General features: G+C 42.6%; 1 protein-coding gene across 2 annotated transcripts in view; it reads left to right on the top strand.

The window, feature by feature from the left end:
* The window catches only part of cpm (carboxypeptidase M), a 64330-nt gene that overhangs the window by 32673 nt on the left and 18117 nt on the right, over nt 1–13540 (top strand). For both annotated transcript variants that reach the window (XM_072674126.1, XM_072674125.1), the window contains exon 4: nt 2034–2203. In XM_072674126.1, the coding sequence (XP_072530227.1) occupies nt 2034–2203 (170 nt within the window). The remainder of the gene's footprint in view (nt 1–2033; nt 2204–13540) is intronic.

Here is a 13540-nt window from a genome sequence, read left to right as displayed (position 1 = left end):
TGAAATCAAGGCTATTAAAAAGAGCGCAGTAACTGTCTCTACTGTCCAGGGAAGAAGAAGGCTGGAGCTGGAGCATTGCTGTGGGGACGTGATTGCATTCAGCCACAAGAATAGCACTAGTGAGGTCGTCAGGATGTTTGATGGCGATATACACCCCTCTATAGCCCATGCCTGGAATTAGGCAGCAGTATGGTGCCAATAGGTCCAGACAGTCCTATTCTACTGGCAGGACTTCTTCTCTACAGGGACTAGACTGTTAGCTGTGTGTGTCAGCAGCAATGGGTGCGACTTAAAGTAGCTGAAACCATTCATTAGAAGGGGTGTCCACAAACATTTGGACATACATTGTACGAAAAAAAGGCCTCTTTCAGGACTCCAAGCCCACCCCGCCCCCCCTCCCCCACCACCTCAGTGATTGCACTGTGATTAGAGAGAACAGCTTCTAGGTGTTACCACCAGGTTTAGCTGGAGAAGATAACAGTAATCATCTGGACTCGTCTCATTGTGACACTGCAGACACAAACGTCCACAAACAGACAGGACAGGACACTCAGACACTTTAGGATTTGACTTAAAACGCTTACCTTAAAAGGTCTGGAGCTCTTACAGCCTCTTACAGCCGACACTTACAGCCTGGACGTGGAGAACTGCAGTCTAAAGGTCTAATAGTTCTCATTTTGAGAGGTTTAAGATGACTGCAGCAATTCTATAAGGATAACAAACTTATTTTTAACATATTTTAAGTCATTTTATCTATTTAAAATATCCAATTTTATTGGCACATGCTTTCGCTTAACTAACAAATAGCAAATAACCTTACCTTTAAATCAGCCCTAGGCCCTAACCCTAACCTTAAACCTAACCTTGCCCTTAAATCAGCCCTAAACCCTAACCCTAACCTTAATCTTACCCTTTAATCAGCCCTAAACCCTAACCCTAACCTTAATCTTACCCTTAAATCAGCCCTAAACCCTAACCTTAATCCTAACCTTACCCTTAAATCCACCCTAAACCCTAAACCCTAACCTTAATCTTACCCTTAAATCAGCCCTGAACCTAAACCTTAACCTTAATCCTAACCTTACATTTAAATCAGCCCTAAGCCCTAAACCCTAACCTTAATCTTACCCTTAAATCAGCCCTGAACCTAAACCTTAACCTTAATCCTAACCTTACCTTTAAATCAGCCCTAAGCCCTAACCCTAACCTTACCCTTAAATCCACCCTAAACCCTAAACCCTAACCTTAATCTTACCCTTAAATCAGCCCTAAACCCTAACCCTAACCTTAATCTTACCCTTAAATCAGCCCTGAACCTAAACCTTAACCTTAATCCTAACCTTACCTTTAAATCAGCCCTAAGCCCTAACCCTAACCTTACCCTTAAATCCACCCTAAACCCTAAACCCTAACCTTAATCTTACCCTTAAATCAGCCCTAAACCCTAACCCTAACCTTAATCTTACCCTTAAATCAGCCCTAAACCCTAACCTTAATCCTAACCTTACCCTTAAATCCACCCTAAACCCTAACCCTAACCTTAATCTTTCCCTTAAATCAGATAAAGATAAAATTACTTTAAAAATATGTTAAAATAAGGTCATAATTCAAAGAATAATTTCATTTTCTTACAACACTGTAAAAATCAGAAGTGTCCAATATTTAGACTAGATTTGAGAAAATTCCACTGCAGAGAGAGTTGGAGGTACTATTGGCAGTGCTCTCTCCGGGTGGGGGGGTCTTCCAACATCCTGGTTCGCTACCGCTCTTGTTGCTCCTGAATGCAATCAAATCCTCACAGCAATGCCCAAATCTACCACATTTTAGTATCAAGCCTTCCTTCTCTGGGCAGTAGAGACAGTTACTCCTGCAAAAGCTGGATAAGCAATGAATGGGCAGGTGTCCCAATAATTTTGTCAATTTAGTGTATCAATGGAAAATCCTTTATTGACTTAGCTTTGATTTGTTTGTTTGTGTGTGTGGTTGTGTGTGTGTGTGTGTGTGTGTGTGTGTGTGTGTGTGTGTGTATGTAGGTGGTAGGACGGGTCCTGCTGCTCCAGCTGATTGATTACCTGACCAAAGGCTACCTGAGGGACCCTTTAGTGACAAGGCTGCTGAACAGCTCACGCGTCCACATTCTTCCATCGATGAACCCGGATGGCTTCGAATCATCCGGGCGAGACTGCTTGTACTCGCAGGGCAGGTGAGGGATGGCTTTTTTTGATTGATTGATTGATTGATTGATTGATTGGTAGAAAGATGGGGACCCACATGACTGTAAACAGATGAAACGTCATGGAAACGCCATCTACTCCATCCACACTCAGCACTACTCCACAGCTACACTCATGCTGAAAGTGTGTTTCAGATAAGTGCTCTGTTTACACTGAAATAGTGACATCATTCACACCCACACACACACACACACACTCACACACACACACACGTGCAGTAGGAAGTGTTTTCTCAGAAACATTCATTAGCAGAAACCCAAAACACTGGAAAAACCCCGCTTAGACGTAGACGGGTCATCAAAGCTGGGTGTACACTACAAACATGGCCCTGAAGGATCCTGTAAAAAGCCCCTGGGAGAGCGAGGCATGGTCCGCAGGCTGGTGTATGGGATTCCTCTCAGCATTATGTGAAGCATGTCTAGCCAAGTGACTGCCCTGTCGAGGCATGGACTCCACAAGACCTCTGAAGGTGTCCTGTAGTGTCTGACACCACAACTTTAATTAACGTTAGCAGCAGATCCTTTAAGCCGCCCTGTAAGTTGTGAGGTGGGGCCTCCGAGCATCAAAGAGATCAGAGCCATGGTCTCAGGCAGGAGTCCACTCTGTAGAGCACACTGGCTAAAGTAAGCAAGGGCTTCATACCACTCAAACATCTGGAACATTACACCTACTTTGCTGCACATAATCATGGAACCTGAGCATGATATGATGCTGCAGTTTTACACAGTAATAGGTTTTTAATAATTAGTAAGATGCTGTAAATATGAGGAAATTGTTATATTTATTATAATTATATTATAAGTTTGTTTCACTTTAATAAATTGGTCTGTTGTAGATGCATCATAGATGCTCACCTGACCTTCAGCTGAGTCTGTATTAAATACAACTGTAATTAAATATAACTAACCTAAATCCTAACCTAAACCCTAACCTTAATCTTACCCTTAAATCGGCCTAAACCCTAACCTTAATCTTACCCTTAAATCCACCCTAAACCCTAACCTTAACCTTACCCTTAAATCGGCCTAAACCCTAACCTTAATCTTACCCTTAAATCGGCCTAAACTCTAACCTTAATCTTACCCTTAAATCAGCCCTAAGCCCTAACCCTAACCTTAATCTTACCCTTAAATTGGCCCTAAACCCTAACCTTAAACTTAACCCTACCCTTAAATCCACCCTAAACCCTAACCTTAATCTTACCCTTAAATCAGCCCTTAACCCTAACCTTAATATTACCCTTAAATCAGCCCTAAACCCTAACCCTAACCTTAATCTTACCCTTAAATCAGCCCTAAACCCTAACCCTAACCTTAATCTTACCCTTAAATCAGCCCTTAACCCTAACCCAAACCTTAATCTTACCCTTAAATCAGCCCTAACCCTCACCTTAATCTTACCCTTAAATCGGCCCTAAACCCTAACCTTAAACTTAACCCTACCCTTAAATCCACCCTAAACCCTAACCTTAATCTTACCCTTAAATCAGCCCTTAACCCTAACCTTAATCTTACCCTTAAATCAGCCCTTAACCCTAACCCAAACCTTAATCTTACCCTTAAATCCACCGTAAACCCTAACCCTAACCTTAATCTTACCCTTAAATCCACCTTAATCCCTAATCTTAATCTTACCCTTAAATCGGCCCTAAACCCTAACCTTAAACTTAACCCTACCCTTAAATCCACCCTAAACCCTAACCTTAATCTTACCCTTAAATCAGCCCTAAACCCTAACCTTAATCTTAACCCTACCCTCAAATCCACCCTAAACCCTAACCCTAATCTATTAGAAAGGTATGCCTTTACTTCACTTAGTAGATGCTCACCTGACCTTCAACTACAACTCTACTGAATCTGTAATCAGCCCTTAACCCTAACCCTAACCTTAAACCTAACCTTACCCTTAAATTAGCCCTAAACTTAAACTTACTACTATTGAATCAACCATAAATCCTAACTCTAATCTTCCCCTTAAATCAATCCTTAACTCTAACCTTAAACTTAACCTAAACTATAAATCTAACCTTAACCCTAAAAAGGTAAGCTTAGGGTTTAGATTAAGGGTTGATACAAAGTTAAGGTTAGGGTTAGGTTTAGGGTTAGGGTTAGGTTTAGGATAATGGTAAGATTTAAGATTTAGGTTATGGTTAAGGTTAGGGTTAGGGGTAGGTTTAGGGTTATGGTAAGATTTAAGATTTAGGTTATGTTAGGGTTAGGGTTAGGGTTATGGTAAGATTTGGGTTAGGATTAGGTTCAGGGTTAGGTTTTTTAATGTAGGTTAGGGTTAGGGTTAGGTTTAGGGTTAGGGTTAGGTTTAGGGTTATGGTAAGATTTAAGATTTAGGTTATGTTAGGGTTAGGGTTAGGGTTATGGTAAGATTTGGGTTAGGATTAGGTTCAGGGTTAGGTTTTTTAATGTAGGTTAGGGTTAGGTTTAGGGTTAGGGTAAGATTTAAGATTTAGGTTAGGGTTAGGGTTAGGGTTAGGGTTAGGGTTATGGTAAGATTTGGGTTAGGATTAGGTTCAGGGTTAGGTTTTTTAATGTAGGTTAGGGTTAGGTTTAGGGTTAGGGTAAGATTTAAGATTTAGGTTAGGGTTAGGGTTAGGTTTAGGGTTGAGTTCAGATTTAGGTGAGATTAAGGTTAGAGTTGATCAGTTGTATCTAATTACAGATTCAGTAGAGTTGTAGTTGAAGGTCAGGTGAGCATCTACTAAGTGAAGTAAAGGCATACCTTTCTAATAGATTTATAAAATTAAATCTATACAATAAAATCAAAATATTATCTATTTGCTGTCAGATGTTTATTATTATTAATAAACTGAGAGAGAGAGAGAGGGAGGGGGGGGAGAGGGAGAGAGAGAGGGGGAGAGAGAGAGAAAGAGAGAGAGAGAGAGAGAGAGAGAGAGAGAGAGAGAGAGAGACCATGTTCCAGTGCAGCTGCTGGTGTATTTGCCATTCTGGTATTTTTACTCTGTGTACATTAACACTATAACGATTGGCATGGCAACATCAGCCATCAGTCAAAACTGATGTATATATATATATATATATATATATACAGCATAAGTCAAAAGTTTGAACACACCTGCTCCTGATGAGTCTTTATTTATGACATCTTTATCATACATTAAAAAATATAAACAGAATGAGGAAATTTGGCCTCTTGGTGCCGCTCTACTCCGTAGGTTGATGGTCTGCTGCACCTTGGTGGTGGTGAAGGGCCTGCACTCAGTATTAGAAGTAGTTCTTGCCTGGAAGCGAAGCAATTTTCATTCACAAGCCATAAAAGACGCCGGTGGTCCCTGTCTGTCTGTTTCGTCTTTCCGACATGATTCTGACGGAATGTCCTGTAGACTGTAGGGATTTCTGCCACTGCTGGTAGACCCGTATGACCGTATGCTTGACTCCATACACCTGCAGATTCAGCTACTTCCTTCACACTATGGTCTTTGGCCACGCCCAACTGCAGTTTTAGCCAATCATTAACTGTAATGACTGTTTGCGATCCATTACCCACACAGCCAATGAGGCACTCAATGCACTGTATCAGCTATTCTCAGAGTCCCAGCAAACACCCCGCAGGTATTTATAGCCCAAACAAGCAAGGTGATTTATTTATTTTTTGTTCATAAATAAAATAAATGAATAGATTCATTCATGTTTTATTGTTTATATCATATTTTATGGACTTTTAAAAAATAATAAAATATAAAGCACCTTAATCTTAAGCAAAAGTGTTTTAATAAATATATATTTACCAAATATTTGGCACTGATTTCACTGTTTATATTTATCCAAGTATTTAAAGCATCCTGCTCTCAGCTTGTCCAGAAATGCGTGTAAACAGTGAGTCCATAAAGGGGGCGCTCAAAGCCTGATCTGTATGTTAAAGTGAATTACATGTTCTAACTGTAGGGGGATCCCAAGAGCAAAACTGTACAGTATATCAAATTCTAAACTTTTGACGGTACTGTAAATAAAGTATGAGCTGAGCTGATTATGCTGATTATGATGATTGGAGAATGTTAGACTGACAGTAGCTTTCTACGTACTTTCTACCTCTCCACAATATGTTTAGCTGTCTGAAGACCTCCACTGACCTCCGTAACTTAACAGTAATGAAGTCAGAGCGTCTTCAAGTTCCTCAGGTCCACCAGTGTTTGACATTCACTCTAACTCAGAGCCCTTGAGTGTGTATGTGCATCAGCGTCAGTGGATGGTTAATGTGCCGTTACTCCACTGGAAGGTCTAATTGACAGGAAACAGATGTTCTAGTGCTGTGCCAGTTCGGCTCTCCAGAGGCCGAGGGCCCGTGTCTCTATTTGGCGGCAGTCCAACGCGCTGTCAGATTTACGTGCAATAGAGCAAGAACTCCTCCTGCCAGCGTAGGAAAGGACAACTTCTGAGGTTTTAGGTATATAGGCCTACTTCTGAATAAACATCAAACAGTTCCACAAATGTCCTGGAAAGAAGAACATACACACACACACACATATACTGACTAACCACTGGTCAGTTTATGACTCACTAAAAACATCTGAATGTTCCAGTGGGAATGCTATAATTTGATAGCGGGACAGCCGGACCAAACAGAATTCGAAAATAGCCAGAGCTAAAGCACATCTGCTGGATCACCGAGTCCAGCACTGGACGTTCTGGCTGATGTTTAAGGGTGGAGTTCTGCTAGTTCTAGTTCTGGAGGACACTCAAACTACTATATTCATTTTCCAAACTGGTACCATAGACATAAGGAGGCTAACTGTAGCTATAGAAGCTAGCTTCCAACCAAGAACACAAAATCAAGGTTAGCATGCTAATAGCTAATTCTAATGTTAACTTCCCTGCTGAAGAATCTAGACCAGCTCAAGACCAGCTTTTGGATGGGCCAAGCTGGACTTTGACGGTCAAGACGGTTGAAAAGCTGGTCATCCATGAAAACGTTCCCAATACTGGGATCCTAACATGTCCATATGGGGCCTGTATGGGTAGCCCAACTGGGAACCACAACGTTACCTACCTACCTAACGTTACCATTAGTGACCCCTACCAGGGTCACTGATGAGACCAGGAGGGGTTAAACATGGTGGCCCCATCTGGGTTGGGCACTGCACATGGGGGCCTATTTGGGACCCCTGTGAGCTTAAGTTAAGGTGGGCTGTAACAATGGAGCTCATTTGGTCCCATTGGTCATTTCTATATCATGTGGGTCATACTGGCTGAAGTGTGTGTGTGTGTGTGTGTGTGTGTGTGTGTGTGTGTGTGGTGGGGGTAGTTAGATGTGTAAGTAGAGACATTTTGAGTGTTTGTGTGCATGTTTGTTTGTCTAGGAGTGTGTGTATGTGTGTGTGTGTTTTGGAAAGAGGTGTGGTCACTTGTGTGTAAGTGGGTGCAGTTTTGAGTTAGAGAGAGGAGAGAATTGTGTGTGTGTGTGTGTGTGTGTGTGTGTTTTATGTTTAGCACATTCCCATCATGGGTGCCGAAACTGGCAGTCCGCACTGTGCTTTTCAGCGGATTTGGTCGGAAGCCTCTGAAGGCAGGGCTGTTGTTATGGGCAGTGTGTTTTCTGAAGTACACAACACTTTGTGTCCACATGTTTGTGGACACCTCTGTAGTGAATGCATTCAGCTACTTTAAGTTGCACCCATTGCAAGCTGTCGGCGCTTTCTCTCTAATTCCCCCAATAGAAAGGCAGAGTACACCCCTTTATTTCTGCATAAAGTGTACAAAGAAGAGTGAAGACTAAGGCACTACATGTAATGCAATGTGCCTTATATACCTTCCTTATCGTGATGCGGTCACTACGCATATGTTTTTGTCATAATGTGTTTCGGTTGGCCTGCTTATGTCCAGGTCAAAAGCCCCTTACTCATTAACTTAGGTACTTTTGCATCCGTTACACTTCTCTTCTATAAAAGAGCGTTGACACCTGCAGGGCCGTTTATGCTGACTCTTGCAGTACTGAGAAGTTTGGACGCTTTCCTAACGGTTCACCTCTAATTCACCCCTAACGGGGCACCGCCTTATTTCTCAAGGGCTTTTACACCAGTGTGAGTGTGAAGCAAGCTGGCTGTGTCATGCTAAGGTCATTGTGGCATAATACATACACTGAACATGTAAAATGCAGATAACGTATTTTCAAATACCAATAACCATCAAAGCACAAACATATATATACATATATATAACATTTATACTTGAAGGGGTATAAAGCCCCCCAGCATTGAGCAGTATGTAGAGCAGTGGATGAACTGTGTTTTCTGGAATGATGGTGGTGCTCCATCCAGTACTTCTGGGATAGACTGGGGTTGATAGGAGTTGGGGATGATGGTGTGGGTTGGTGATCATCCAACATCCTGACCTCACTAACGCAATTCTTGTGGCTGAATGCAATCACATCCTCACAGCAATGCTAGTAGAAAGCCTTCTTCTCTTCCCTGGACAGTAGAGACAGTTACTCCAATAAAAGCAGAATCAGCTCTTTTTAATACCCTTGATTTCAGAAGAAACAGTGAATATAAGCTAGTGTCCCAATACTTTTGTCCATATAGTGTATGTTTAGCACATTCACACAAGGGGGGGAGGAAACTGGTGAAATTCTCCCCAGAATCTTTCAAAGGGAAGATGAAGTGTGTGTGTGTGTGTGTGTGTGATGTATGTGGCCTGTGTGTACCTGTCCTACAGGTCAGCCAGACACACTGCAGTACATCTGCTCTGTTCTGTCACCAAGTCTAAACACCTTTCAGTTGGTTATAAACACTGTAGTGCTTCATTAAATGTGCTCATCCATCAGCTTCAGACTGGAGTCCTGCTAGACAAGTGCTACACACACACACACACACACACACACACACACTCAGTCACACACACGGGTATTGTGTTGGCTAGAGAATCTGATCCTTTCTATCCATACACTGCCAAAACTAAAGGTGCTTCAGATGGTTCCCTGAGGGATGCCATAGAAGAACCAGGTTCTTTAGGGTGTGTTTATACTTGTAGTTCGGTTGGTCCGGACCAAGCAAGAAAACGACACACTGTTGGATTTGGATTTCAGTCCTGGTTTGCTTTGGGTTCACGCTGACAATCGAAGCGAAGTTGTAAAAAGGTGACGTATGAGGCCTGTATGACCGAAGGCTGCAAGTAGAGGTCTGCATAATGTGGGTATGCCCACAGGTTCTGCGTGATCCATTCAATAACTAGCTGAAAAAACGCAAACTCTACTCTAAAGAACGCAGTTCTACTGGTGGCTACTGCTTAGTAGTGTGGTAGTGTGTGGTTTGGGACACAGCCCCGCTAAACTAACTCCAGCATTAATCAATCAAATCCTCAAACCCAGTGCTCCTCCTCTTGTAAGAAGCCTTCTTCTTTGGACAGTAGAGACAGTAGTTAAGAGATTCAGCGATTCTATAAAACCAGGATACACTCTTTTTAATACCCTTGATTTCAGAAGAAACAGTGAATATAAGCTAGTGTCCCAATACTTTTGTCCACATAGTGTATGTTTAGCACATTCACACAAGGGAGGGGGAGGAAACTGGTGAAATTAATATCCAAGTTTGGTCAGATAGAAGAAGCTAAAGCCCAGAAGCATGGGCAGGTCTGCACTGAGACTCACCGGAGTGAGCGGTCAGGGTTGGTACTAGATTTTGAGGGCAGGAGTGAGTGAACCCCTGTCCCCTTGCACAACTCACTCGCCCTTGGTTTTCTTATCTGAGATTGGTTCAGTTTATGAGGACATGGGCTTCCATCATTATAAGAGCAGAGCTGTGGATAATTCTGCACTTTAAAAACCCGACCCAAAATCTGACCCAGAGTTTTTGGTAGAACTTTTGGAAGATGCTCAGGTAGATGTTAATGAATGATGCCCATAGTTCTACTACTATTTAATAATCTATAACCTATAATCCCGAGTGTGGGCTAGAGGGGTATATAAAGCCCCCCAAGCATTGAGCTCTGGAGCAGTGGAAGAACTGTGTTCTCTGGAATGATGATGGGTGCTTCATAGCAATGAACTTTTACAATCGAGTAGAAAGCCTTGCCTGGAGTACACATTTACATTAAAGGCATTTAGCAGACGCTCTTCTCCAGAGCGAATTGCAAAAGTGCTTCACTATTTACCCAAGAAAATCCTCAGCTAGTTTAAATAGACTAATAATTCAAAGCTCCTCTAATCTTAGACTCTACTAAACACAAGTCAGTAAGGAGACCATAATACTCTACTCTTCACCCAAGTTCTCTCAGAAGAGGAGGGTCTTCAGTCTGGGTTTGAAGACAGCGAGCGTTGGACTCTGCTGTTCGGACACCCAGGGGAAGCTCGTTCCACCACTTCGGTGCAGGACAGAAAAAAGTCTGGACGCTCGTCCTCCGTGGATCTTAAAGGATGGCAGGTCGAGCCGAGCCGTACTTGAAGCTGGAAGGGCTCTTGGTGCAGATCAGCTTTTGACCATCGCCATCAAGTACGGAGGGTCTGGCTGGTCCAGTCTTGGCTTTGTAGGCCAGAGTCAGGGGGTTGAATCTGATGACCTGGGCAGCAGCTACAGGAAGCCAGTGAAGAGAGAACGCAGCAGAGAAGGAGCTGAACGTGGCTGAATTTAGGAACGTTGAAGACAACCAGTGCCGCTGCATTCTGGATCAGTTGCAGGGGTCTGATGGTGAGCAGAGGAAGACCAGCCAGAAGAGAGCTGCAGTAGTCAAGTCTCACAAGTAGTGAAGTGACTGACAATGTCCTGTGGTTTTATTGTGAATGTCCTGAAATACGGTAAACAAAACAGGGAAGCCTGTAGGAATTTAGGCCTGTGCTGTAAGGTACGAGCAGACCTTCGTTATGAGCCTCTAAAGGGTTACATCCCAATAAGGAGCAGAATCCCAGCAGAATTAACTCGGGAGGCATCCCGTCATGTTTACAGAGCTCTCAAAGAGCAAATTTAATGGATCCAAGATTTGCACATGTTTCCACCTCTGTGCTCGAGAGTGGGAGCAGTTGGACATTTGGAGGTTGTTTGCCTCTGCGGCCTGTCAGGCTTCTGCTGTGCTGTGAACACAGTCAGAAACTATTCAGCGTTAGACTGGAGAGGAGAAGCCAGTAAGGCATGTTCCTCTTCCTGTTTACTGCTATGACCTTACATTGGCTTTTGTAAACTTGACCACCCAAGACGTTCTTAAAACCTCCATGGAACCTTCTCCATGGAAGTCCTTCACATATTATGTTGCCCATGTTTTATTTATTTATTTTTATTATTTTATTATTTTTTATTTTTGGCTATTTACATATACACGGTTGTTTGAGCCGGTTTTGGTTCTATAAAGAACCGTGTTTGTAAAGAGACGTTTAAACTGGTAAAGAACATTTACATCCACACACTCTCTCTCTCTCTCTTCTACAAATATGTTTTTGGAGTGATTTATGAAACCAGAAACCAACATATTTTCAAGTGTTTGTTACATTATATGTACACGATATGGACAAAAGTATTGGGACACCTGCTCATTCATTGTTTCTTCTGAAACCAATGGTATTAAAAAAAGCTTATTCTGCTTTTTTGGAGTAACTGGGCACTGGGCAGTTAGAGTGCTGGGCTATCAATAACAGGGTTGAGGGTTCGATTCCCAGGCTCGGCAAGCTGCCACTGTTAAGCCCTTGAGCAAGGCCCTTTACCCTCTCTGCTCCCCGGGCGCTGGAGTTGGCTGCCCACCAACTTGGTGTGTGTTCACCACCACAGATGGGTTAAATGCGGAGGACACATTTCGCTGTACATAGTACAGTGACAAATACGTGCACCTTTACCTTTACTACTGTCCAAAGAAGAAGGCCTCCTACTAGAGGAGGAGCACTGGGTTTGAGGATTTGATTGATTCAGTGACTAGAACATTAGTGAGGTCAGGATGCCTCATGCCCAACTGATTCCAAACATATTGAATAGAGAACCTGCAGTCATTCCAGAGGACACATTTTCACTGCTCCACAGCTCCACAGCTGGGGGCTTCATACCCCTCTAGCCTAGGCCTGGTGATGGACATGATGCCAATAGGCTGCTCCAGAGAGTCTTTTTTTTGGCAATAATTCTCTACAGAATCTGCATGTGTGTGTTTGTGTGTGTAGTGCTCAAAATATCTGTACTCCAGTTTAAAATAGAAATGGATGTGGCCTAGACTTGAAGTGGGTGTGGCTTAACTGGTCCATTAATGTGTTTTTTTTATTTATTCTGCCTGGAACATTTTAGAAATGTGAAGAGTGATGGGAAACATGTATGATAATTGTAAAGGTAATGTATGCAGATTGGGCAGAAAGTGATCTGCATGGGCTACATAGAGTGGTGGGCTCTATTGGGAAGTTAAGGGGGGTGTTTTCCCACACAGTAAATGTGCAACTGCAGTGGCCCTCAGTCCATAAATATGGGAATTATGTCCATTTGGATTGAGTTTGTATAGAAATGTGGTTTATTGGTGGAGCTCAGTGAAGCAGTGTTTAGGCCAGGCTACTGGAGAGAACTGCTCATGGCCAGCTGTGTCCGAATACTTAAGTAAAACGTCCTCTCCTAGATTCTGCTGATGTGGTAGCCATATGGATCCATTAAACTGTTTCTTTAATTGAACTGAGCTGAATTGAACAGTATTGAACTGGACTTGCTACAGTAGCAGCCCGGCAACAACACTGCATAGTTCTTTCAGTGGGAGTTGCTGAGGGCAGCACTTCTGTGAGTGGTTTGGACTACCTAATGTGGGGGATTAAGCAGGATCATCACAGAGGTCTCTTGTGAACACACCAGCTGATCAACTGCACATGAGTCAGAAGTTGCAGAGCTGACTAATGCTAGCTGATGTAAAGTAGGGAATGCTGCTTGGAGATTGACCACAGCTGCACTTGCCAGTACTGTTAAACATGGACTAATGCTGGTGCTGGCGGAGTAGTTTAACCTGGGGAGGTTCTGTGAATCTAATCCAGCATGAATTGTTTGATTCAGTGTGAGTAGTGCTTTTACAGTCTGGCAGTAATAACTATAGACTGATCCCTAATCCAGTATGAATCCAGAGTGGGTGTATGTTTACAATCTGACGAAAATAACTCTTGACTTATTCTTAATCCAGTATGAATCTAGAGTGGATGTCTGATGATAACTATTGACTGATTCCTAATCCAGTATGAATCTAGAGTGGGTGTATTTGTACAGTCTGATGGTAATAACTATAGAGAGATTCTTTATCCAGTATGAATCTAGAGTGGGTGTATTTTTATAGTCTAACGAAAAAAACTTTAGACTGATTCTTAATCCAGTATGAATCTAGAGTGGATGTATTTTTTACAATCTG

The sequence above is a fragment of the Salminus brasiliensis genome, chromosome 2 (genome assembly GCF_030463535.1).
Source record: "Salminus brasiliensis chromosome 2, fSalBra1.hap2, whole genome shotgun sequence".
Taxonomy (NCBI): domain Eukaryota; kingdom Metazoa; phylum Chordata; class Actinopteri; order Characiformes; family Bryconidae; genus Salminus; species Salminus brasiliensis.
This window is presented reverse-complemented; position numbering and strand designations above follow the sequence as displayed.